Source organism: Vicia villosa, linkage group LG3 (assembly GCF_029867415.1).
Source record: "Vicia villosa cultivar HV-30 ecotype Madison, WI linkage group LG3, Vvil1.0, whole genome shotgun sequence".
Lineage (NCBI taxonomy): Eukaryota > Viridiplantae > Streptophyta > Magnoliopsida > Fabales > Fabaceae > Vicia > Vicia villosa.
Window position 1 is genome coordinate 190,659,432 of NC_081182.1, and position 27,348 is coordinate 190,686,779.

Genomic DNA, 27,348 nt, shown 5'->3' on the forward strand with positions numbered 1-27,348 from the left:
TTTGCAAATACATGACTTTTTCTTCATATTCAATGTATCTTTTGATTAGTTTATATTTGTATTTTTTTATGGAAATTATATTTGTACTTTAATGCATTTCAAATTTAGTTCGACATCGAATTTCTATACAGTTTTGTGTGTAATATTGTATTTTTATTTTCTATTTTTGGTCACATCAATAGTTATAAGTAATGTATTTTTATAACGTCTCGTTGTCACAACCATCGAATACTTTTCGATTTCAAGAATTGAAAGTGCATAATTTAGTTGAAATTGAAACAAACATAACTGAAATTCCAATAACTGAGATAATGTCAGCATATTTGTAAATATTACATGAACTCAACAACTAGTGCTTAACATTACTATTTGAAATGATGGACTTGTTATTATTACTTGTGCATCTTCCTTGTGATTTTTTATGAAAAATACTTTTCATAGAGAGATTGCGAGATCGTTAGAGCGTCTCCTTTGGCCTTGACTGGATATAGCTCGTTACCTTCTTGCCATTTGTTCGACATTGGAATCCATTGTTTTCGCCACTCGATCAAGTTGAACTTCTCGTTGTGTCTTAAGCTTTCTGATAAATGACTAAAATAGGTTGAAGCTCGCGGGAGATAGTAGTTTTCCAGAATCCCGCTCCAAAACTTGTTAGCTAATCAGAAACCACATGGAAACAAAATCGTCAAAATAAAATTAAGAGTGAAATTAGCATCACAGAGTTTACTGATGTGTTTTACCGTAATCGTGGAGCTTGCTCTGAGTAGTTTCATTTGTGTCGAACCACATGGTTACTTGTGTCCTAGCATTCCACTCATACTGAAGAGAAAAGGTAAACCGCACAATTTATTTACTCGAACGTTGTCTAAACAATAACAAGATTAGAACTACTTAATTGGATGAGAAATGCATCAGTTTCAAGTATTTGCGAAAACGATTTGTCCTCACCTGCTTCAACTCACTTGGATTTACTGCGAGTTTCTTGGCACTCTCGAGCCAAGTTCCGAGAAGGAAGTTATCATCAGAAGCAAGTAATAAATCAATATCTTTTATCAGTTGGAGGAACTTATGGCTGTTCAGGTGCAAAGCATCAATATTCTTCTTCTGAAACGATGTAATTGCCTCGATGTATACTTGGTTTGCAAATTTCGATAATACTTGTCGAGTCAAATCAACAAGGTCATACCTGTCAAGAAAAATTACAGGGCTATTATTATCACACGTTCCCGTTGTGTGTAAACCATTTCTGCAGCTTCATGCAAAAGTGATACTCATTTTTTCAAATAGGTCAGTTATTGTGAGACAGAGCGATTAGCATATATTAAGCTGAATTATAGATTACCTATATGTGAGACTTCCTGTGAGATTCTTTCCACCGGCTAGGAAGAGTTGTAATGCTTTGATTACGTCTTCGGGAGTATACCACAAATGAGCCTGTGGCATACCAGCTGGTGTTTGCTGGGATAAGTATCTTCTATTTCCAGGGGGCAAGAAGTAAATTTTCTTTTGATGGTTTAACATACCAGATTTATCGTTTGCGGATGGATCCCAGTCCGGAAGCACCGCAATATAATCATGGTTATGATCCTGCCGCAAATTTATGTGTTCGCCGAAATCAGTTTCCAAGTCAGATGATGACGTCGACATAAAATATACTAAACTACCGCAAAGATACTTCGTAAAATGCTTTTAAATATTGAAAGATACAGTTAAAAGATATTGTGACGCAATCGGAAAAAGAAATCAGCGCATAAAATACGTACAGCAATTCCGTCAGTGCAGTTGTATATTGTATGATAAAGGATCTCCCATGCAGCATCAACTTGATGAATTGCTTTACCATATCGTCTATGGGAGTAACTCTTGACCCATTCCTGTAAGAAAAATAGATTTATGATTCTTCACTTAACAAAAGACCTTATAAGCTTGATGTGATTCATTGTCGGACACAGTTTTCACACATCGTACTCGAAATTAAAGATACTCGCACGAAACATTGAGAGGTTATAGCATATAACCACATTACATTAATTTTAACTTTCTCATAACGAAATGCCATTTCAGACATTAGCTCGAAAACAATAGGATTGTGCTCTATCCCTTCCATGCACATACCAACACCTACCTGCATAAAACATTAGTAAGACAAGTTAAAAAAATCAGAATTTAGCGGCAATAAATCAGGAAACGCAACAGCTAAAAAAGTATTATGGCAACAAAATGAAGAATCGATATGCATTAATCATATAATCTGCGCGCATTGAAACATAGGCTTTAAAGCATTGATTAAGTCTTTCTAGTTTCTAACATACAGGAGCTTATAAATTATTATTGACGTAAACAATAGTTGTACCATTGTTGAGTTTGCACTGACACGAGCATCAATAGGTCCTGAACCAACTGCGTCCAAAACACCGTACATTTCAAGATTGCCACCAAAATTATGTAGCATGCACCTGGAGCAAAGTAAGATCAAGAAAACATGATTGTTGTTTAGAACATCATATATCTTCATTCTTCAAGAAACATGAGCTATCCAAAAGCAAATTACCATATATAAGGAGTACCATAAAACTGAAACGAAGTTTTCCATATTGGTTTTACTTCAGCAAATAGATCAAGAACGATCATTTTCCCAACTGGAACAGATTGTAAAAGTGCCTGCAAAGAATATCATACATAGTAAAAATAATTATTCTGTAATTCTTGGTGCTAGCTAATGAACCATAGAGGAGGAGGAGAGTTGAGAATTTTAGAGTCCTTGGTGGGGGAAAAACATGTAACTCAACATAGGATCGTGACACTGTACTATAAAAAGTAAGATCTTACAAAAAAAATACAAATACAACAATAATAAAAATAGAAAAACAACATACATTAAATTACAACTAAAATTGAAAATCATAAGATCGACAACAACATTGTGAATTAACTTGCAATTTAGATACCTTGGATCTAACCATAAAAAAAGATGTACTATTAAATGGCTTATCTATAAGCATAGTTCACATGACATAATATCATGGTGTCGACAAACTGAAACAGAGAGGAAAAAAACACATACACACACACAAATATTGAAGAAGACAGAAGATATCTTGTAAAGTGAATTTCATACTTTCATTTGAGGTGGCTTCCAGAATGATGAATCAGAGTAGAAGAGCCAGCCCTGCAAATTCATAAACATTTGTCAGCTAAACATTGTCAAATAGAACCAAAATATTCATGAATAGAAATGGGAAAGAGGATATTTGCAGCTCTTCGATAACACAAACCAATAAGAAAAACACCCACCGCAGAAGTAAAAAAGATAAAGAGTAAAACAAACATCTGACTTTATTGAAATAACGTACATATAATTCAAAATAGAGCTGCTTCCAAAATTGAAATGTTTATAAAAAAGAGTTATGTAGGATAAATGATAGGTAAGCAATTAAAATAGGAAACGGAAAGATCCAAAATCAATTGAAGCATACTTGCATTAACCACACGGCATCTTTGTCACCCTTGGAAATGCCTTGATATACTGCAGCTCCAAGAGTTGATATATAGTCCGGATCACTAGTAGGTGGGGAGTTTTCGTTAAAGGTGTCACTGCAGTAAACAATATCATATGTATTGTTAGCAATCAAGAGTAATCAAGAATAGAAACTCACTCCAGTTCAGTGAAAAATATTGTCCGCGTGTGGTTGAGGCCAATAAAGTTCATAAACAAGCGAACATGTCAAGTTTAATTTAAGAACTTGTACTTCATATAAGATGAAATGCCAATGAAAAGAAAAATGACAAATAGATATGGTAGAAAATCAACTTGCAACAAATCGTCCAAAAATATAAAAATATTGAGTTGAGGCAAAGTAAATCTACCAGTTGTATATGTCTGTTACATCCCCATACTCTGTAAAATTTAAGAAAATATGTCAAAATTAAGATGGATAATATGAGAAGGAAATATAGGGAAGAAAAACCAAATATTTGGGCCATCATGATCGAAAGACTAGAAGTTGCGTCATATTAGGAATACATAATGATTGAGTTTTCAGTGATTTGCAAAAAACGAATGAAAGTGCATACTGCATTACAATAAAAGATCTTAAGCAAGATTTTGCCTTTTCACATGTTTGATTTCCCCTTCACAGACATTTGTCCCTTTTACCTTGCTACCTCTATTCAAACCCATATACCAAAATATTCATACTATTCGTAGATTTCTATACGTAGATTTTAAACTTTCCACATTGGATGAAATATGGCCTAAAAACGAGTCTATAAGTGGGAGGTGTTTCTCACATTACAAGATAAGTCAATTTTGTAGGATTGAATTATGTCCAGTCAAAATTTCTAAGATGGTATCAGAGACAATCCAAAATCCATTTGGTCACCTGCTATCAGGCCACACTTGAGATATACGGTCCCGGGCGGTAGGAGGGTGTGTAAAAAGTCTCAACCTAGGTGAGATATCGCCTGAAAAATGAGTTTATAAATGGGAGGCATCCCTCATCATAAAAGTCAATTTTATACTGTCTAACAAAAGCTGGTCATGTTTCCATTTATTATTCTGATCCTATTATCCCCTTGAAGTTTGACATTGTCCATTAATAACCCTTTCTTCCCCGCATCTTTTTCATTCAATGGTAACACAAATTGGAGACCCAACAATCAAAGAAAAAGATGTCTACAAGAAAAAAAGGAAAAAGAGTGAAACTAGGCACACCTTTAATTTGTTTTCGGATAAAAGCCTCCCCAATTTCAACAAATAGAGGATCGGAGGGATCAAGAAGGTACGTGCAGCACCAGCGAGGATCAGCATCAACGGTGTTCCTGGCAGCAACATTAACGAAAAAACTTTATTGATAAGTACATGGAACGATAGACCTTTATAACTGGAAAAGAAAACAAAAAAAAAAAGTATAAGCTGGAACGTGAACAATTCCAAAACATGCCATTACGGGAACATGAGCTACCTGAGAAATGAATAATCTTACAAAAAGAGAAGTAAAATACCAGTCACCAAGTCTAGTTATTTTTGCAGAAGGAAATATCTTCTTCAATGCAGCCGGAACATTTCCAGAGAAGGATGGTAACACTAGAACATAAAAAATTCACTGATATATCAGAGCATTAAACTCAGAAAAATGTATCATAGAATTTGAGACTGTAAAACCATTCTCCCCTCAGTAAATATGGATGCCAAACAAGGAAATTCATAAAAAAAAAAAATAATTAATATTGCATGTCTTATGGTAAGATACCTGGAGTCATCCCTAGCTCCAGCATTCGAGAGATTATCTTTTTCTGTAGGACCAATTGTTGATCTAACCAGTTTTGAGATAAAGGCCCGCCCCATCTGTGAAAAGATAGATCTCATTAGAAACCAAATCATCTTAAAAGATAACAGCTACGTTTTATTCAAAACAACCATAGAATGCAAAATAAAAATGCATATTAATATTATCCATGACACCTCAAACAATCTTAACTCTTTGTTCTTCTTCTTTTATCTCTAAGCATTATAATTCTCATAATCTTCTGTCATTGTATAAAATGTTCAATATGAAATATGAACGAATAATGAACACGAAACACGGGATTACTTCATTTGCAATCCCATTTCTTTTGCTTTCTATTCAGAATGGAAATCAACAACAGGGTTAAAATTACTACTTTTACCTACCCGTGTAAATTTCCCATGCGTGCCCAAGCAAGAAAAGCAGGTCCACCAAAGAAAGTGTTCAAATCTTCTGAACTTATGTTAAAATCCTATAGTTAAAAGATACTAGTCAAATAACTATTGCAAGAGAAAAATTTCTACTATATTCTGTACAAACATATCTCTATTACTGAATCAGGAAAGAAACTTCAATGAAAATGTGAAACTATTCATCCAACTAGCACTTACCTTAAAAACCTTTTGCCAGATAGCTTCCTGCCCAGTGAATGCCAAGGGTAGGTTCACCCCTTGAAGTGCCATCCAGTCTACCTCTTTTTCCCACCTTTCCCAATCCCACCAAACAAACGAATCTGCAAATAACAAAGAAGAATGTGATATTACATAACAACTCTCACAGACGGAATAATACGTTGTGTCCTAAGTTGTTTTCAGCTCATTTCCATAAGCTCTCCTGGATAGCTTATGAAAACAGGTTATAGTTTGTATGAAAACAGTTGTGCACTACAGAAAAATGTGAGATGTTTTTTTCCTTGGAAAGCTGATTTTGGTACGTACAACTTGAAGTCACGACGTTTTGGTAATAGTTCCATGGAACAGGACGTTTAATCTTCACGCCATCATCTTTCAAAAGGGGTAGTGACCCTGGCTTGGGGATCGAAGTTGTCTGAATGCCACCTGTTTTATCCCATGAAACATGAGCGCCGCACCAATACTTAAGATACCAATGGAGGCCAGACACAATCTCAACACCAGTGGTTCCTCTAATGCTGAGAAATATATAAACAATACAATGTCAGTTCATATTAAAGAAGGCAGAAAAACTGATCAAATGATCATATCTATGAACAACTAACTTAGGACTGAAAACAAACCGTTCCATCAAGAAACTTAAATTTAAAAAAAAAAACAAGAACCAAGAAGGAATAATATATATGAACCAATCTGCAGTATAAATTTCACTTGACGTACATAATCTCAGGTCCATTATGCCTAGTCTTTTTGTGATTGTTTATCATAAAACAACTGTCTCCGCCACAGACTTCCTGAAAATATCGAAATCGTACTTTTACATTTAATCATAAAAAATAAGAATAGATGCAAAGACTAATTTCTTTAGCATTATAACATAACAGTACAGTTAAATGAAAGAAAATCAGCGATCCCTGAATAGATAAAATATGCACTTTTTAACCCTACAAAATTGTCGAATTTTGATTTCGGTCATGTAAAACTTTAGTCATTTCTAGCCCTATACTTAGTAAACTTTTTTTTTTCCTCATCAGACTCTTATCAGGACTAACAGCGCATAATTTTTGTAAATTTTAAGGGCTAAAAACAAATAAAATTCTTGAAGCGGAAAAGTCAAAATTTTCCAATTTGACTGTACCAAAAATGTATTTAACTCTAAAAATAGTAATAACATGACAGCATAGTCATTACTGCTTCTACCAAAAGTAGCATGCATAGTGACTATCACTACTTCTGACAAAAGGTGTGTCAATGTCTGGTGTCCGAAACCGACACTTGTGATTACGTTTAATTTATTCATTTTATCAAATTATTATCGGTGTCGACGTGTCAGTGTCCGTGTTTCATAGTTTTATATTATGCAACCAATTCAACGACTAATACAAAGTATCATGTAACGAACTGAGAGTTTTCCCTTCTTACTTCATATTGGTTTATTTGAACTTATCTATTGTCTTAAGCACTAGTGAGACTATTTCAGAGATCTTAAAAACAGCTTCTAACATGTTCATAAGCTATTTTCAAATTTCAACTCATTTCCATAAGCTCTCCATAATAGCTTATGAAAAAAAAATCTTTTTTTAGCTTATACATAAGCACTAATATGATAAACACTTATTTCACAAGCACTTAATCAAGTTGATAATCCAGATACACATCAGATCATTATAAAAGTACAATTCAGTAAAATCAAAAACAATGAAAATTGAAAACCAATAATCAATTAAAAACCAAACTCAAACACAAAACCAAATCCATTATCCAAGACAATCAATTCAGAGACCAAAAGGGGCAACAAACAACCTTTGAAACTATCTTGAACTCAAAGCTGGACAAATGGGTGGGAAGAAGTCTTTTAAGAACACCTCTAGCTGCTGCTTCTTGCACGGGTGGAAGTGCCCTTTTGGAATCCAAGCGGTGAAGAAGTGATTCTATGGCTTCATGGTTAGAGAGTGTCACTGGAAGTGAAAAAGTTAGAATGAAAATGAGAAGTTGAAGAACAAGTGGATAGTTGAAGTTCAACATTGTTTGTAGAAAAAAAAGGAGTGATGATCTCAACGATGTATATCTAGTTCTAACTATTTTTGTGATGGTTTTATATTTTTAAGAAATAAATAAATTCTATAATAATTATATAATAAAAAATAAGATTTTAAGACAATTGAGAAATTGAGTTTTAAACTTTTTAATATGATAATAATTGTGGAGTTAGAATTTGAATTGATAGATAATTATTGACACTGATGAATAATAAATGGAATTTAATTTTTGTTAATATAGTATTGATTATAGAAATAAAATTTGAATTGGTAGATATTAATATATTAATATGGATTGTTTTTAATATAGTACTAGTTATTCATTTTGTTTGTATAGTATATTTAGACCATCTCCGATGGTGCAACCCAACTTTTAGTTCTTTATGGGTCTCACCAGCTATATTATCTCAAAATAATTTATTTAATATTTATTTTATTGGTGTAATTTAAATGGGTCCCACAAGTTTATCTCATAACTTAATTTGATTTGGTACCACAATTTTTTACTAGTTGCATTGCAATGCAACTCTACTATGACATGGCAAATTGATTTAATATTTAATTATTATATTAATGTCTAGTTGGAGAACTCATTCAAAAATACTATCATTGGAGATGCTCTTAAAGTATTTTAGTTGAGTAATTGTTATATAGGTTTGTAATACATATTTTGATAATGTTTTGTTATGTTATTAGAATTGGTGTTGATGGATAAAAAAGAATCATGAATTAATGGAGTTGATTCTCATGTGTGTTGACTTTATATATTTCGTCATTTCAATTGAGCCTACTCATGGTTGGGCATTTGCTTTGGGACTTTGACCTGTCCAGAACAATTGGCCCCAAGGTTTGTCAGGAAAATATTAGTTAGGGAAGTCTTCAAAGTTGTGGTCGGTCTAAAACAATGATATCTGACCGAAGCGGAGATGTTTCGGTTCAGTTACGAAATCAATGGGGAACAGACACATTAAATGTTTTCCCATCAATGAAATGTTTCGTTAATATTCATATATATTAACTTAGGATATGGCTTTAGGTTACCAACTTAGGATATGGCGCTTCCTTCTAGTGCATTTTGAGTGTGGTTGAGTTTGTTTACATTTTCTAGGCAAAACCTTGACGTTGATTTGTAAATTCTCATTTTTCGTAGATCTAGTTTGTTGGTTGCCTTCATCTTTGCTTAAGGGTTTTCGATCTTTAAAAGTACTTTTCACTATCCTTGAGAATTGGTTTACTTTTGAAAGTGTTTTTCCTTTTTCTTCTTCAGGAGTATTTATCATGATGATTGTTATTCCATGAACAAAGCATCTACTTTCCCACTTAACCTTTGTTTTCTATCAAATTATACTTTCCCTAAGTACCCTAATTTTCTTAACCTTTTTCATATCTTCATCGCCTTCTTTATTATGGCTAATATGAACGATAGTCTCATAAGTTTGTCTAGTGATTATGTGAGTGATGACTCATCTCCCTTAGTTTGGGCATAAGTATCTTCTAGTCCAAATCCTTTCCACTTGATTTTTGATCAATCGACTCACGAGGTCTTATCTTTATCTGATGATTCCGACTCTAAGAAGTTCTCTAAAGGCTATTCAAATAAGGGAGCTTCTTCAAAGGATCCTGCTCTTGTGTTATCTTCTCTGATAAAGATGCATAAGATGATTGTGTAGTCATTTCTACGCTATCTTCCTCCATGGTTGTAAGAACTTTGACTTTGCCAGCTTTGTTGACTCTGAAAATGGAGGTTGCCATTCTGAATAGGGAGGATGCCAAAGATCACGTTAAGGCTTATCGAAAGGCATATGGTCAAGACCCTAGTGATATTGATATTAAGGGACATCTAGAATGTACAGTCCGAACAGATGACATTACCTGGCTTAACCCCCATCGAGATCTTTAAGGTTGATGAGATGTACTTGAAAAGGGCTACATTGGTAGAGCCGGCCAACATAAACAAATATATCTGGGAGGATTCATATATAGTGGGAACCCATCCGTTTTAAGTGACCAAGCAGTTGCGAGTGTGGCTAAAATCATGGTCTGGTGGATTAAGGGAAAAGGATATGTAACACCTTCTAAGGTTGTTTTGTTCCTTTTTACAAGTGTTTACTCACCAGGGTAAACATGTGGCTTCCTTTGTTTGAATTTGAAGTGGAAGTAGTGAAGCACCTAAAAGTCATCACTTCTCATATCCATCTGAGCTCTTAGGCTTTCATAAAGGTGTTCCAATTTTGGGTCAAGCATAGGTCGTGGAAACCTTCCTACCACTTATTCTTCAGTCTATTCACCGTAACACATACTTCCTGGTATAATATCCGAGATCGGGAACTCATCGACATATGCTAGCGAGTTCCCTTATTTTGCCTTTTCTTTGAAGATTGGGGTAACTTTCTGGGGGCACTTCATGCTGGTGAGGCCCCACACTCAGGAAGTTCACTCTGCATTCTGCTTTGGTCCTACTGAATCTCATCACCCTTGTAAGGATAGGTTTTTAAAATACTGGGCTTAACTTAATTTCCATCTTAAGCCTCATTCTTATGGAGTTAAACTAGTCTCTCCTACTACTAAAGAGATTATGATGAGGAGGGATTTGGAGTCTCTCTATCTGGGACTTAGCTATGAGGAGGGATTTGGCACTATAAAAGTATCATTTTCCCAATAGAGGAAGAGGTTCAATGAGACATGCGCTATAGTGTGAGTGGTTGGTCGTCAGGAGAAAGAAAAATATTCGATGAAAGTTGAGTCATCCTTTTTTTAACGTGAGTGTTTGTACTTGCAGATAAAATGAACTCTTTGCAAAAAGGTATATGTTATTTCCGCTTCTCAAGATGTCAAAACTAGTTCCTCGACTCGGTTTGTTACTCTTCCTCCTACAGCGTCTGGAGCTTTTGTTACTATTAAGATGTCCTCTACCTCCCATGGAGCTGACCAGCCTCTAACTTCCAGTGTTGGCCTGATTATGGAGGATCAGTATCAGACTCCCACTACCCCCGACTAAGATGGACCGGGATCAAGATAAAAGTCCCCTCTTAGAGGAATACTCTCCTAAACAGGCTCGTATGCCTAGGAGTTGTAATGTAGGATCGACTACCCCTCTCCTCAAGTTGTCGGTCATCCTTCCTGCCTAAATTCCTCGTACTCTCTAGGAAGCCACTGCTACAATGTCTGAGGAGGATCTGATCTACCTTCAAAAGCTTCTTGAGGCATATAAAATGGAACTTTTTTAGACTACCTTTTACACCTATCAAGCGGCCTCCTTATTTTTTCTGGTTGTTGTTGGTTGAGTTGATGTCTTAGCCATGAGCAATCCTTCCCAAAAGAGGGATACCTAGAAGGTGAATGTAAATTTATGGAGCAAAAATGCTCCAAGTGTCACGATGAGATATTCGCTCTTCGAGAAAATTTTTACTGTGTGGAGGATTTCCAAGAGGAGGCAACGATTCATGACTCCCTTTCTACTTTAGCTGCATGAATTGCTAAGCCTAGGTCTTCTATAAAGGACAAGAAGAAGCACCATAAGGAAACAGTCTTTGCCATCTTCGTAGAGTTGAAATCCTTTACTGAGGAGACTACAAATTCCCTTCAAGAGGATACGGTATCTCGTGTTGAAGATCTGAAGGTTCATGATGACCCAATGGCTGAGTTAAGGAAGAAAGTCGATTAGTCCCTCCAGCGTAATCAAACTAATGTGTATGGTTCTTTCGATCATGCGGTTGTCCAAATGAAAAAGGAAAAGGGGAAAAGCATATTGAAGAAGTCGCCTTCAAATATCATAATCACATCTTTAACGAATATTTCTAAGTAAGCTAGATTGAGGCTAGTCTAGCCGGACCCACGAAGGTAGATTTCAACCTCCCTTTTAAACACATCATCGACTGAGTTTTTTCATATCAATTCTTCAAGATGTGAGTTTTTTTGTCATTCCATCTTTTTTTGTTGCAAGTTTCGATCTTAACTTGCCGTCCGTGTGAAATATGTTTTGTTCTTGCAACTATTTACGTATTGGCATGGCTCGCTCAATCGATTTTGTGAAGGACATCAATGAGTCAAAGGATTTATGGAAGATAACAGTTAGGTGTAAGCATATATGGTCTGTGACAAGTTCTTCAAACAAAGAACACATAGAGATGATTTTGGTTGATTCGAAGATAGTATTTTGTCTCCAAGTTCCATTGTCTGACTCCTAAACACTATATTCTGTCTTATATGATTAGGGTATAATTAGTTCTATTTATTTTTTGAAGCGTGAAATGATTCAAGCAATTGTCCCTACCTATTTGGTTTCCAAGTTCGAATCAGAACTTGCAGCTGGAAGCTCTTATATCATGCAGAATTTCAAAGTTTCAAACAATGATTTCTCTTTTAAGTCGACCAATCATTCCTACAAATTGGTTTTCTGTTTGTCAACTTTTTTTAAGAAAGCAGACCTTCCTGACATCCTTGTCTACTACCTTAACATTCTTGGATTAGATGCCATAGTTGAAGGAAGGTTTCGGTCTAATGTTTTGGTTGGTAAGTTCATTGTAGTTTTTGTGATATATTTTTCTATTTGATTTAATCTAATTAATTTTTGGGAAATGCTAATCAGTGCCCTCAGGGAAATGGTTAAGACTTTAAAATATAGTAAATTTATCTCGGTAATCTGCGTATTTAATGCCTCGAAAATTGAAATATTAAATTTTCTATAAAATATTTTCCTCTTTTGGAATGCTTAACCATTGCCCTGAGGGCACTGGTTAGCAAGACCCTTAATATTTTAATTTTGTGTTTGTTAGATATTCTTGGAGGAATTACTGAGATTTCTCAATCCCAAGTAAATGGTGACAACAACAAGAACATGGTTGTTTTTACAATTGTTGATATCATGTATGTTGTGTGTCCTTGACCGACCATATTTTTTTATACCATTTTATTGTATACACGAATCATTCATTTGAACATCCAAGTAACCATTTCAATATGTTTTTTGCACTAGAAAATCTATTGTACAATGTACTTTGTGGGGTCAACTTGCAGTTCAACTTTATGAATATAGTAAGAATAATAAGGAAGATTCCAATATTGTTGTTCTACTAATCAATGTAAGGGTTAAAGAGGTTCAAGGTATTTCTATTTTAAATTTGAATTAAAAATTGTGGGTTGATTGTCTGAAATACACCATTACTTAAATACTTAAGGTATTTTTGTTACCATCACTTGATTTCCTTTCTTCCCTATCTTATGTATGAATTTGTCCTAGTAAATCAATTTCTGCAGGAGGGTTTCCTATGAATGTTTTCAACACATGGAACGGAACAAATTTGTTGATTAATGACCTTCGTATTGATAAAGTTAAGAATCTAAAAGAAAGGAAATTACTCTTCCAAAAATATTCATGTTAATGTATTTGTTGTGCATTCGAATTTCTTCCTAACTTGATGCAAACATTTATGTTTTACATATTACAGCCTTGGTGGTGATTTGTCGTTGTTATTTGCGTCAAGTCCGCAAGTTGAAGCAACATAAAACTCATATTATTTTGAATTTGACAAGTTTGTTTGGAAAGCTGAAATAATGAGTCTCTCTAAGATAACAAATATGCAACATGTAATGAGTCTCTCTGAAATAATGACTATTGTGTTTACATTATTCATATGTGACAATAGTTGACATTTCCATTAATGGACAACTTTGTAGGAAACAACCTGTGTGACTGTTGCTACTCTGAATAAATTTGAAGCTGGCCAGACTGGATGGTATTATGATGGAAGTGTTGAATGCACCAGGAGTGTGAGTCTGAAGGATGGAAAGCTGCAGTGTTATGCAAAACATATCAGCTCAGAGTTTGTGCCAAGGTATTGTTTATATTGTTTCTATATTAGCAATTGATATTGGGTATAGTGGTATTACATAAATGACTTGAATATGTTTACCTGATTGGCATAAATGTTTTAGGTATAAGCTTGAAGTATTGGCTATTGACGGTAAATCCAAGGCCAAGTTCATCTTTTGAGACACCGATTGTGTGAAGTTAATTAGAAAGTCTTCTCTTTAAATGAAAGTGGATTTGATAGAGGTTAGTAATGTGATATAATTTGATAAATGTATGTAAGTTTGAATAATTCGTGCATAATTGTTTGTATTGATATAGGCCGGTGATTACGATCCACTCGAATTCCCTTACGGACTTGATTCAATACTGAAAAAGGAGTTTGTTTTTCAGCCTAAGAATGCCCCACTTTCTGTCACTGGCTTCAAAGATGATGACAATTACCGTAAGAAAATAAAGGACAGTTTCAAAGTTGAGGAGGTAAACTTTGTATACTTATTTTGATGCATTTAGAGTTTTCTTAAATTGGCCTAATGTTGGTTTGTCTTTGCAGTATGCTTCAAAGCTTCAAACACCCGATCGTTTGTCACAAGATGAAATAATAAGTTGTTCTGTGAGTATGGACTGAATTACTAATGTTTTGGATTATAAATTTAATAAATGTACCCTTCTTATAAACCTTATTGTTGCTTTTCCATCTTCATGGCAGGAACCCTTATCTGCATCTGTAGAATATGACCCGTTAATTAGAAATTCTGGGTTGACTCCATCTAAGAGGTCTCTAATTGATGCAGTGGAAGATGTTGATAGTGTCAAAACATCCTCAACCAAGATGACCAAAGGTGTTAAAAAGGAGAAATAGTTAGCTTTAGTTTTTTTAAATGATTAATTAGCCTTAACTTTTGAACAAAAAAATCTGATTATTAATGTTTTTTACTTGTTTTTTGTTACTCTGGACCTGGAACTAAGGGTTTCGTGATATTTCAGTTCTTAATTTCATTAACACATTACTATAAAATGTTGTTATCTCTTTGAACTCTACTACTGTCTCTGATAATGCAACAATACTCTACTACAGTTTATAAATAAAATGAATTTGGATAACCAACTTATGCTTCTGCTGTTGCCTAAAGGTAATATAATACATTTGAATATAAATTGTATCAATTGAATGATTCAATACACGTTTCTGCCAAAGTTGCAAACTATAACCTAACCAATCAACATATCCCTATAGTTTTTTCGATGGCTTTAAAACATCTCTCTCTTAACATGATCAATGCATGTCATCATGTCCTACATTTATATGTGTAACTCAACCTTATATGATATAAAGTTTCATTGTTTACGTGTTTTGGAAAAATATGTAAAAGTATAAATGCAAATGTTGCAATTTTATAATTACATAAAGTGGAAGGTTCTTTAATCATGCAGTTTTGGTATAAATATGCATATATCAGGAAACTGTACATTACATATTCTTTGCAATCTAGGCAATCTTCACCATGCCAACCCTAAACACAATTTTGCAGTCTTTGTCATCTCAATGCATTCTAAATGACATGGTCTCGATTGCAAAAGCTACATGTATGGAAAAATAGATAGAAACTTTCTAAAAACTAATTATATTACCCAAATGATTGCCAGGAGGAAGAACTACCCATTCAAAGTTCAAAATACCCGTGCCAACACTTGACAACTCTACTTGCAATATTGACAAAAATACCGAACATTCACAGTTATTCGAGGCAACCGATGTCATGATATGGGATGAAGCACCTATGGCTCATAAAAACTTCTTTGAAGAATTGGATGAAAATCTTAAAGATATCATGAGTAAGAAGGGTCTTGCGAATAAAATCTTTGGTGGCAAAGTAGTTGTTTTTGGAGGAGATTTCAGACATATTCTTCCAGTTGTTCCAAGAGAAGGGTGTTCTGATATTGTTCATGCATCAATACGCTCCTCTTATATATGGGACTATTGTCAGGTTCTAACACTAATAAAAAACATGAGACTTCAGCAGGGAAGAGATAGTACAAGTTCTAAGGAAATAGCGGAGTTCTCAAATTGGATCTTAAATGTTGGGGATGGTAAGATATCTGAACCAAATGATGGATTGGTTGACATAGATATTCCTCAAGAACTATTAATTACCAATTTTTCAGATCCTATAAAAGCTATTGTTGAAATCATATATCCCAATTTGGTTCATGTATTCCAAGATGTTGCACATCTATAAGGAAAAGCGATTCTTGCCTCAACCATTGAAGTTGTGGATAAAATCAATCATTATGTATTGGACCTAATACCAGGTAAAAATTATTTAACTTAAATTTATGCATACATACAACAAAACAATGTATCATGTTGAATTTCCTAATGTTTATATGTTATTGTTTGATTGCTTTTTAGGAGAAGAGTGTGGTGTTCGTTTTCTTTACCTCCCCGTTTCACTTGGGAGGACGGCACGCTAAACCCTTCACGCGAAATTTGGAAGGAGAATGCGCCCGTGGTGGGATGAATTTTATTTCAGTTCTTCCTACGATATCACACGAACTTTCTTATTTGTCCTACGAGTAGGAAAGGGGAAAAAAGATCTCAACTAAACCCTAGGAGTTTGCTAAGTGTGGGGATTTCACCTAGACTAGAAATTCTGGAGTCCGGGGGGTCGGTTATACATAGGGAAGTGTTTAAACACCCTACATATCTGTAGTACTCTACAGGAACCTTCTCTGTGTCATTGTGATTGTGTTTGCTGCTAATGATTGGGAAAGTTTCTCCTTTGTGTTAGGAGAGAGAATTGAATTGATTAAAGAAAGACAGACAGATAGACAGACTGACTATTTTTGGTATTTTATTAGCTCGCTGAGATTCCTTGTGAACCTCATGCCTACATATCCCTAGTGGAAGTCAGAGCTTAATGTAGTTCGGGGAACTAACTAGGGAAATTACTTGTTTTTGGTGCCTTGCTTGAAGCTCAAGGTTGAAGCTTGGAATTAAATCTCTGTTTACAGTAAAGAGACATGAAATCATCTTTACAGAGAGGTATTTGTACTATTCTACCACAAACATTTAAAAGAGTGACAGAATAACTGAATTCATTTCATTCAAGAGGGGGACCTTACTTGTGTATGTGCAAGTATACCAGTCAAATGCCTCTTAAATGAAAGAAAGATGCTCATCCAAATTAGGGAAAGTTACCACATGTCTGGGTTTTACTGCCAGCTCATGCCTTTCAAAATCCTAAATGGGAGACTTGATTAAAATTGAAATTGAAATGGAAATGTTTGTTTGAATGTGGTAGAGTAGTAAAAATATCTCTCTATAGAGATAAGCTATGTCTATCTACTGTATGAAAGATTTGACTTTAGCTGGCTTGAATGAGGCCCAAGCTTGAGGCTTTTTGATTGACTAATTAATATTATTGACTCTGGGAGATGACTCCACTGGGGATTAATTACAGGGTATTTTTGTGTTCTGTACAAAGCCCAGAATTGAGGCTGACTCTATTTAGGTGCCTTGTACAAAGCCCAAGGTTGTGGCTGACTGTTGAGGATAATTGAATGAATGACTCTATTTTATGTGCCTTGTACAAAGCCCAAGGTTGTGGCTGACTGTTGCTAGGGAAAACATTATTTTCTGCCTTGTACAAAGCCCAAGGTTGTGGCGGACTCTTAAATGAATTAAGTATGGATGACTATATAGGGAAAGATCCTAAGTGTTAGGAATCTTTGACACATGAAAATATGGTTTATCTGCCTTGTACAAAGCCCAAGGTTGTGGCTACTGAGTGATAAAGAACTCACTGGGGAGACTCTATTATCTGCCTTGTACAATGCCCAGGGTTGAGGCTGACTCTTGACAGGGGAGTTTTATTGTTTGGTGCCTTGTATGAAGCCCAAGGTTGAGGCTAACTGTTTTTGTTGGTTTTGACTCTACTGAGGAGGTTTTATTTATTGAAAGACTGTTTTTCTTTGGAAGCTAACCCTTTCCAGGGATTTTGACTCAGCTGGTGAATTTGTCTGTTAAAAGACTGACTTTTATCATGTTTTTGGAGGCTGACCCTTTCCAGGGGTTTTGACTCTTTTGGGGAAATTATCTCCTAAGAGAAATGAATCTTTGGTTTTTGACATTTTTATTAATTGACTTTGGAGGCTAACCCTTTCCAGGGGTTTTTATTGAAATGATGGATTGATTTTAATTGACTTTGGAGGCTAACCCTTTCCAGGGATTTTTATTGAAATGATGGATTGATTTTAATTGACTTTGGAGGCTAACCCTTTCCAGGGATTTTGTTGAAAAGGTTGGCAGAAGGATTATCTAATGGAGACTTCTTGTTTAAAGCTCAAGATGAAGGCTGACACATACTGAGGAGAAATGAACATAGATCCTAGACTCTGCTAAGGAAGATTGATGAAGGTAAGGGTGACAGAGACTGTCCATGTCTCTCATTCCAAAAATATACTCAATGTAGAATTGAGACAAACTTAGCTTGTTTAAAGTCTGGTTTAAATTGGAAGAAACTCACCAGGGTAGGCTAAAAGGTGACTAAAGACCTGTTCCTATGTTTATAAGAAACCTGATGGGTCCTTGTATACAAGCTCAAGAGGAAGCTGGAAATGCTTTTAAGAAGCCTGTGGGTCCTTGTACAAAGCCCAAGAGGAGGCTAATTGAGGGTCCTTGTTATAGCACAAGAGAAAGCTATGCAGTTTTGAACTTATTTTGGCTCTAAGCAAATGGGTAAGAGGTTTCACCGGGAATAATTCCTCTTTGGGTGGATGTGTCCTATTATTTGGATTCTAAGGTTTTTGCCAAGATGTTTCACCGGGAATAATTCATCTTGGGGGTTTGAACTACAGATCTCTAATTAGGAAAGAGCCTTCACCGGGAAGACATTCTCAATCCTAGGCCATATTCCTATAATAGATATATAGTTTAACTGTCCTAAGGTTTATACTCAAACGTAGTTCTAAACTAATATATGCACAGTTTATATTTGACAGTAATTTAAACAAAGACTGTAAATTGAAAGCTTGTAAAGCCTAACCTGGATGGAGTGGAGGCCATTGAAGAAGTATGTATAGAGCCTCAACAGTAATTTTTGTTGTTTTGTTGATAACAGTTGAATATATATGATAAACAGTTAATGGTTTTTGAAAACAGAAGAAGTGAAGATGGACAAAGGTCACATAGGTATCTGAAGAGTTTCACCGGGAATAATGCCCTTCAAATACCAGAAGAATGTTTTGGAAACAGAAAGAAGATTTTGAAAATACAGTTTTGAAAACAAGCTAAGAAGAGAAGGTGTTTGGGACTTACACTCTATTAGAGGCCCAGTACTTTACAGTACTGGTGTAAAAGCAATTTGAAAATGATCTGGAATGATACAAGGTTTTGTTGTTTGAAAACCCTAATCATTTGATTTATTTGGAGATTGAAAACAGTTTTGAGAATTGACAAAAGTCAACTTAATTAAAGTAAAAATAAAGATTTTTTACTTAATTAAGACCTAAACAATTAGGGTTTTATCATAAACTTTATTTACAAAATGATTTAGGTTAAAACAAAGTGAAAATATGTATTAAAGTATTTAAGAAAACACCTAAAACATACTATTTTAAACCTAATAAAAATACATGAAATAAATAATATTTTTATGATTTTTTTGATTATTCACAAAATATATACATTAAATGACAAGTGTGTGAAAAATGAAGTAAAAATGGATTTATTTGATAAATTAAATGATTGTGTGAAGTTGATAAAAAAAAAGGAAGAAAAATAGTAGTAAAAATATGGTTTGGTCTCACCAAGGGTTGAACTCACGCCCTCTTGGTTACCAAACAAAACAAATACCAACTGGGCCACGCGCGTGGCCTGTTTAAGGAAAGAGCCCATATGATTATATGTGAAAGCAAGACATTAAATGAGTTGAAAAAAATAAAATGAATAAAAGGTCTGAGGGGGGGATCGAACCCCAGACCTAAGGCATGAGAAAGTGAGAGGCGCTTGTAACCAAGTGAGCTGAACGTTTTAGTCGTTCAAAACACGCTTCCAATTGATTATATTTTAAACTTGCTTCTGAGAATTCAAAAAAATGCGCGCAAAGCAACTTCATCTTCAACCTCACGATTTCAATTTCTGGAAATCCTATCTCCCTCAATTCTCAACCAAATTCAAAGATGTAAGGATGGATTTTGCTCGTTTTTGGACGAGGATTATGATGGTGTCCTTTAATTTCATTTATTCTAAGTGTAACATAAAATTCGCAAGCATGAACACTAAGAACCCTAAAACTGAATTTAAACATGAAATGCTATATATGTATGTTTTGATGCAATTGATTGAGGGCTAATGATCTATGAAGGTGCAGAAACCAACTGGTAACTTCATTTTTAATTTATCATGCGTGAACCATAGAGTTTGAAGTTTTGGAAACTTACCTGAAAAATGAAGATCTGGCTCTGATCAAAGTGTGTTGCAGAGTTGTTGCAACGATCCAAATAGCTTCAGTGATCCTCCTGGAAGGTGTTGAGATGCTTAGCTTGGACTGGAAGTACCCAGAACCTCTTGCTCGACCCCAACTGCAACAGCTCCAAGTGAGAGGTGCAGATGATGATTCCTCACTCCCAGAAGTGTTTCAGAGGTTTGGATCACCTCTAAATGACTCCCCTAATGTGTTTGAATACTTAATTCCAAGGGAAGAGCTTTGGTTTGAAGAATCCGAGTCTTCTTGCCAAAGAACCTTTGAAAACCTTAAGTATGGAGAAAGAAGAGAGAAAGCAAGAATTCTGTTGCTTTGGTGTGTTTGATTACTGAGGTATGCTCTCTTATTTATAGGCAAATGATGCTGAGCAATTGGAGATAGTAAGCTTGCTTAATGAAGTCACTTTGGTTTCTTAGCCATGAAGAAATTCAAAGAATATCCCAAGTGCAATGATGAGCTCTTTGATACCACTCCCTAGCCATCGGTTTTGCTTGATCTTAGGGGACAAATTTGCTGCAGAAATGAGCTCCAATTGGTTGGGAGAAGATTCCTTTGATGAATCACCAATTTGCCATAAATTCAAAAATGCAATCATTACATAATCACATGCCTTTGTTTTTGGGAATCTTCTCTAATCCTTATGCAATGATGGAAATTGATGTATGGTATGGTTTCAGATGCATTAGAGGTCGTGTAGCATCACTTAGTGAAGCAATATGCACAAAATTGCAAAGTTTCAAATTGTACATGACCTATAATTTTACTTCATGAGGCCAACTTTGAACAAGCATAACTCCTAGCTCAAATTGAATTTGGAGAAGGTTGAACACAATTTGGAAAGCCCTAAACATCTACTTTAAATCATTAGTTTATGTCTTCTTCAGAATCATTTGGGAAATTTGTGAAAAATGAGCCCAAAGTTGGATGAAAACTAGGTTAAAAACACTTAGAAAAATTTCTAAGTGTTTATGACCTAAACTTCAAAATTTCCAAAACTTCATAAATGGTTGATCTTTTGAAAAAAGTTCCTTTGTAAGATGTTGTTTTATTTTGCAAGATCTACAACTTTCATGTTGGAAGTTTTTTGAGTTGTGTAGGTGAAATTTTGAGTTCTCACTATGCCCTCAAAAACCCTAATTCCCGACTTTTTGCTCCTTGATGAATTTCTTGGAATTTCTTTGGTCAAATGACTTTAATATCCATATATTGATGATATTGATCTTTGAAAGTCATTTTTTGACCAAAAACCTTAAAAGTCAAAGGTGATCCCATACAGTTGACTTTTGCCTGATAAAGGGAATTTTTGGACTTTTGTGTAGAAACAAGATCTTATCCTCAAATGAATGATGTAAATGGATTATATTGAGGTAGTAGAGACTCTTGAATCATGTCTTAAGTTTTGGATTCATGCCCTGATTAAAAGTCAACTATCTTGGTGAATTAGGTCAAAAACCCTAATTGTCGACCAGAGGACAATGATGACTGTAGACTCTGAACTGAGGTGTAATGTCCAGTGGATCTTGTCATATGAGTTATTTGAAGATGATTGATGTCTTTGAATGGTTCCCTGGGGCTTTTTAGGGTTTCCCAAAAGTGATCCCTGATTTTAGTCCTTAATAGGCTCCAAACCCTAGTCTGTTGATCTGAGTAATCCTGTGCTTAGATGACTGGGTGTCTTAATCAATCATAGGTGTAATAATGAGGCTTTTGAGTCTTATGATTGTATTGGAGACTAATCCCTCTATTGATTGATCCTTTGCCTGAGTTTTCTTGTCTTTGAATACCCTCGATCGAATGTCAGGCTGCTCTGGGTACTTGTTTTGACTTGATGAAAAATCCTGAAGATATGTCATCTCAGGGGGGTCAAAAATTAGGGTATGACAGATGCCCCTATTTAAGTTTCTTTTATCTGGAGGGAGAGAGATTGAGATCTCGATCTCTCCTGCGTAAAAGAGACTTAAATATCAAAGAATGCCCGAATTTTGGGCGCTCCTGAGATGATAAAATCTTTGAATGATTTGATCCCGTTGTCGCACTTGGCGGGGGATGAGGAGACAAACTCCTGCAGAAATACTTGATGTGGATTCTGGTGAATGGATGGCAATGTAGGATGCGCAATCCATCTTCTAAGTGTTTGATACTTAGAAAAAGGTAAACAACCTCCTCTCGTTCCGGATGTCCAAATCTCGAAACTGGTTTTAGTTGCGTTTGGACAATATCTCAGATAAAGAGAGAATTTCCAAAGGTTTGTTTCCTCGTCAAACTTCTTATCAGCGCTTGGAGATAAGATGCCATTTGACGGCTGTAAAGAAACTTCAAAGGTTTGTTTCCTCGTCAAACTTCTTACCAGCGCTTGGAGGTAAGATGCCATTTGACGGCTGTAAAGAAACTTCAAAGGTTTGTTTCCTCGTCAAACTTCTTATCAGCGCTTGGAGATAAGATGCCATTTGACGGCTGTAAAGAAACTTCAAAGGTTTGTTTCCTCGTCAAACTTCTTACCAGCGCTTGGAGGTAAGATGCCATTTGACGGCTGTAAAGAAACTTCAAAGGTTTGTTTCCTCGTCAAACTTCTTACCAGCGCTTGGAGGTAAGATGCCATTTGACGGCTGTAAAGAAACTTCACCATCTTCCCTTTTAACTTGACGTCTTTGAAAGAATGTCATATGGCCTCATGATCTTTTGAGGGGCTAATGACTTTGTTTGAAGGCGGACGAACTGTTTTCGGGGTGAAAACTGCCATTCGTCAACTGATGCCTGGGGAATCAACGAATTGTTTTCCTAAGAGGAAAACTGCCATTCATCGACTCTGTGGGGAGTTAAACATCCCAGAAACAGACAAACTGTTCGAAGAAACTGCCATTTGTCGATCTCTTGAGTATTTAACAGACAAACTGTCTTTTCTTGGGAAAAGACTGCCATTTGCCAATTGCTAGGGGAGCAAACTGTCTTCTGCTGAAAGAGACTGCCATTTGTCGACCCTGTCATGAAAGAAAGTGAGCAAACTGTCTTCTGCTGAAAGAGACTGCCATTTGCTGACTTTGTTATGATAGAAAGTGAGCAAACTGTCTTCTGCTGAAAGAGACTGCCATTTGCTGACTTTGTTGTGATAGAAAGTGAGCAAACTGTCTTCTGATGAAAGAGACTGCCATTTGTTGACTTTGTTATGATAGAAAGTGAGCAAACTGTCTTCTGATGAAAGAGACTGCAATTTGCTGACTTTGTTGGGGAATCTGAACTATCTTCTGGATGAAGACTATCATTTGCTGACTCCGCTGGGGATCATGAACTATCTTATGGATGAAGACTATCATTCACTGATTCTGCTAGGGAATCATTTGTCGATCTGCTGGGAGATCCTGAATTATTTTCTCTGATGAAAACGTGACATCTCTCGACCCTGCTGGGGAAATACCAAACCTGTAGGGAATTCCAAAATGTGAAGCAGACTATCTTATCTGAAGAAGACTGTCGAATGTCGCTCTGCAGGAGAATCTCGGTTGAGGAATTCCAAAAGTGAACAAACTATCTCTTTGAGGGAGACTACCATCTGTTGACTCGCTTGAGGAGATCCTTGTGTATGAACTGTCGTTTCGAAGGAAAAAGTTTCTCCGGAACTTGCAGGGGAAACTTGAGTTCATGCCTTAATGACTTGGGCATTCACAGGATCAAAGCCTGACTCGGCTATGCAATTATGATGTAATATATGCATGAATATTATGACAACGATAAAATGTAAAGTGAATGTGAATAGAATTGTCGCGGATGGAAAATCCTAAGATACGACTTGAATTCTTGTTGATCAGAAGATGTCCTCTTCTTGCAGTTCGAACTCTGTTGGGAATATCTGGTTATCAGTTGTCCGCTGTCCGAAGTGAGTAATATGAATTGAAGTGAAGATCCGTCATCGGGAGATGTTCGCAAAGCGACCTCATGGGGAAATCTTGGTTCCCGGAGTCTCAACCGTTCTCGGAGCAACTGTTTGCATTCTTCCTATTGTTTGTAATCCTTAGAAAGAAAATTCACCTTTATTTTTGCAAGTAAATTCATTTTATTTTATGAAAACATTTGTTTCAAGAAATTGACTGTTTAAACTTAAAATGCATTCCAAGAAACTGAATAAGACTAGATTGCAAAGGAAAAGCACAAGGCTCAAATTATTATATATGGAATGGTAATCAGCCAAATGCTTGATTCCATGGAGTATTTACAAAGTTGGAAATTGGTAATTTTCGGGAAAAGGGCTACGATGAAACGTGACGACCGTTATCTTTCCCTTCCACTCCAAGTTGCGTTGTACTCGTGCTTCGTAGAAGATGACCTACTGCTGATGAACACTCCGCTATGGATTTTGAATGATCAAGTTTGTCCTGAACACAGTTACTTGCCATATATCCCTAACTTTTGCGTAAACTACCCCTTTCGGGTTTTAAGTTTACCGGGATTGATTGTTTATTTTTTATGTCTCTAACTTTTGCCTGAATCGCCCTTTCGGGTTTTCGATTCACCGAGACGCTCTTTTTTGCCTAAGCCGCTCTTTGCGAGTTTTCAACTTAGCGAGCTGTTCTTTTAATTATTTAGGCGAAGTATTTCTTGACTGCGTCGACATTCACAGGACGGGTGAATTCTTCTCCATCCATAGTCGTGAGTATTAAGGCTCCTCCTAAGAAAGCTCTCTTGACCACGTAGGGGCCTTCATAATTGGGAGTCCATTTCCCTCTCGAATCTGTGAGAAAAGATTGAATCTTTTTGAGTACAAGGTCGCCTTCTTTGATTGTGCGAGGTCGAACCTTTTTGTCGAAAGCTTTCTTCATTCTTTGTTGATATAGCTGTCCGTGGCATAAAGCTGTCATGCGTTTTTCTTCGATTAAGTTCAATTCATCGAATCTGCTTTGACACCACTCGGCTTCTGTTAATTTTGCCTCCATCAAGACTCTCATTGATGGAATCTCAACCTCTATTGGTAGGACTGCCTCCATGCCATATACAAGGGAGAAAGGAGTTGCTCCAGTCGAAGTACGTACTAATGTACGGTAACCATGAAGAGCATACGGGAGCATTTCATGCCAATCTTTGTAAGTGATGACCATCTTCTGAATGATTTTCTTGATGTTTTTGTTAGCTGCTTCTACAGCTCCATTCATCCTTGGTCTGTAAGGAGATGAGTTGTGATGTTCGATCTTGAATTCTTCACAAAGCTCCTTCATCATTTTGTTATTCAAATTTGACCCATTGTCAGTGATTATCTTGCTAGGAATGCCGTAGCGACAGATGATGTGATTCTTGATAAACCTGACGATAACTTGTCTTGTAACGTTTGCATATGAAGCTGCTTCAACCCATTTGGTGAAATAGTCTATGGCTACCAAGATGAAGCGATGTCCGTTGGACGCTTTTGGTTCGATCATTCCAATCATGTCGATTCCCCACATGGAGAAAGGCCAAGGGGAAGAGAGTATGTTGAGAAGAGATGGTGGCACATGAATTCTATCGGCGTAGATCTGGCATTTGTGACACCTCTTTGCGTACTGGTAGCAATCTGACTCCATCGTCAGCCAATAATATCCTGCTCTCAGTATTTTCCTTGTCATGGTATGTCCATTGGTGTGAGTACCAAAGGAACCTTCATGTATTTCTCTCATGAGTATTTCTGCTTCTTTTCTGTCAACGCATCTGAGCAGAACCATGTCGAAGTTTCTCTTGTACAGAACATCTTCATTCAGGAAGAATCTACAAGCTAACTTTCTCAAAGTCTTTCTATCTTTCTTTGATGCCCCAAGAGGGTACTCTTGCTTTTGAAGAAAGTTCTTGATGTCGTGATACCACGGTTTGTCGTCGATGATTGCTTCTACTGTGAACACATGAGCGGGCCTATCCAGGCGCATAACATCGATCCGAGGAACGTCATTCCAATGATTTATCCTAATCATGGAAGAGAGTGTGGCTAATGCATCAGCCAAAATTATTTTCTTCGCGAGGAATGTGTAGCGGGGAAAAATCTGATATCGAAGCCATGGGATTGACTCGAATCAATATTCCGTTTGAAATCGCCACCGCGCTTTATTTTTTCAAAGGAAAAGGGAAAAGAACGAAAAACCCAAAGTTTTGTTTTTAAAACAAGAAAGAGATCTCAGGTACGGGTGTTGATTATATGAGGGGAAGGTTTAAAGCACCCCTCATATCCGTGGTACTCCACGGGAACCTTTTTGAAAATCTGTGTTGTGTGTGTGCTAAAAAAAAAGAGTTTGTTTTATTTTTAAAATAAGCTCGGCAAAGTGTTAAGCTTTGGGCCTACATACCTCCTCGGTGCAATGGAGAAGTCAGAGCTAATGTAGTTCCGCTTTTGGGAAAAACGTTTTTAAAACGAATAAACACTTTGTTGTCGTTAGAGAGAAATACTCAGCCATTGATCTTGAGCATGAGAACAAACAAGTTCTTTGCATCACAAATGAAAGAAGGGCGCCAACTCGGATAAAATCAACGAGTATGCCACTAGCTCTCTCACGCGGAAAAGATCTCGTTATTATCAATCAATTTCAAAATCGTGGGGTATAACCACTCGTTTCGACAATTAACGGTGTCTAAACTTTTGAAGAAAAGCCACTAAGGGCGAAAGGTATTTTTTTAAAAAAGGTTTTGAAAAGGTTGCAAACATAAGAAGGTTTTTGAAAAAGGGAGAAGATTTTGAAAATTTAAGAATGGGAGGAGATGAAGAGGCTAACCTAATACATAAAATAAAAGCTAAGGAAAGAAACGATCTAACCAAATAAGAAGCCAACACTCGACATTAAGAGCCAAGGTAGTTTTCCCATCCTTTGGATTTATCAATACCAACACATTAACACTTGGGGATCCAGATGAACTTATTGTCTTAGCACCACTTTGCATTAAGCACATTAAAATTCTGACGAAAATCGGGCAGAGTAACGGCTGTTTTCGGGTAAAATCCTTATATCAATGCCTTGGAATTAACCATCAAGGGCTTTCAAGGAAATACCTGCACACATAAACATACAACAGAACAATGCCAGACAGACAGAACAATCACAGAGATAGTAATAGCATGGATCCAGAGGTACTAAGTTCATAAGTCCG

The 27,348-nt window shown here is 36.1% G+C and overlaps 1 protein-coding gene across 2 annotated transcripts; it reads right to left on the reverse strand.

The window, feature by feature from the left end:
- Window positions 1-273: 273 nt before the first annotated feature.
- LOC131662699 (alpha-N-acetylglucosaminidase-like) lies at window positions 274-7,982 on the reverse strand. 2 transcript variants are annotated; one of them, XM_058932555.1, is made up of 20 exons: window positions 7,724-7,982; window positions 6,641-6,714; window positions 6,227-6,438; window positions 5,900-6,021; window positions 5,675-5,760; window positions 5,253-5,347; window positions 5,005-5,086; window positions 4,715-4,821; window positions 3,868-3,898; window positions 3,477-3,594; window positions 3,119-3,169; window positions 2,552-2,661; window positions 2,354-2,456; window positions 2,027-2,125; window positions 1,764-1,874; window positions 1,524-1,587; window positions 1,343-1,448; window positions 949-1,186; window positions 741-819; window positions 274-655 (listed from the first exon to the last, which is right to left on the reverse strand). In XM_058932555.1, the coding sequence occupies exons 1-20, from the start codon at window positions 7,943-7,945 to the stop codon at window positions 420-422; spliced, it is 2,346 nt and encodes a 781-aa protein (XP_058788538.1). In that variant the 5' UTR covers window positions 7,946-7,982; the 3' UTR covers window positions 274-419. The 2 variants fall into 2 exon arrangements, with proteins under 2 accessions (XP_058788538.1, XP_058788537.1); XM_058932554.1 differs by having other exon boundaries at window positions 1,343-1,587.
- Between the last annotated feature and the right edge of the window lie 19,366 nt (window positions 7,983-27,348).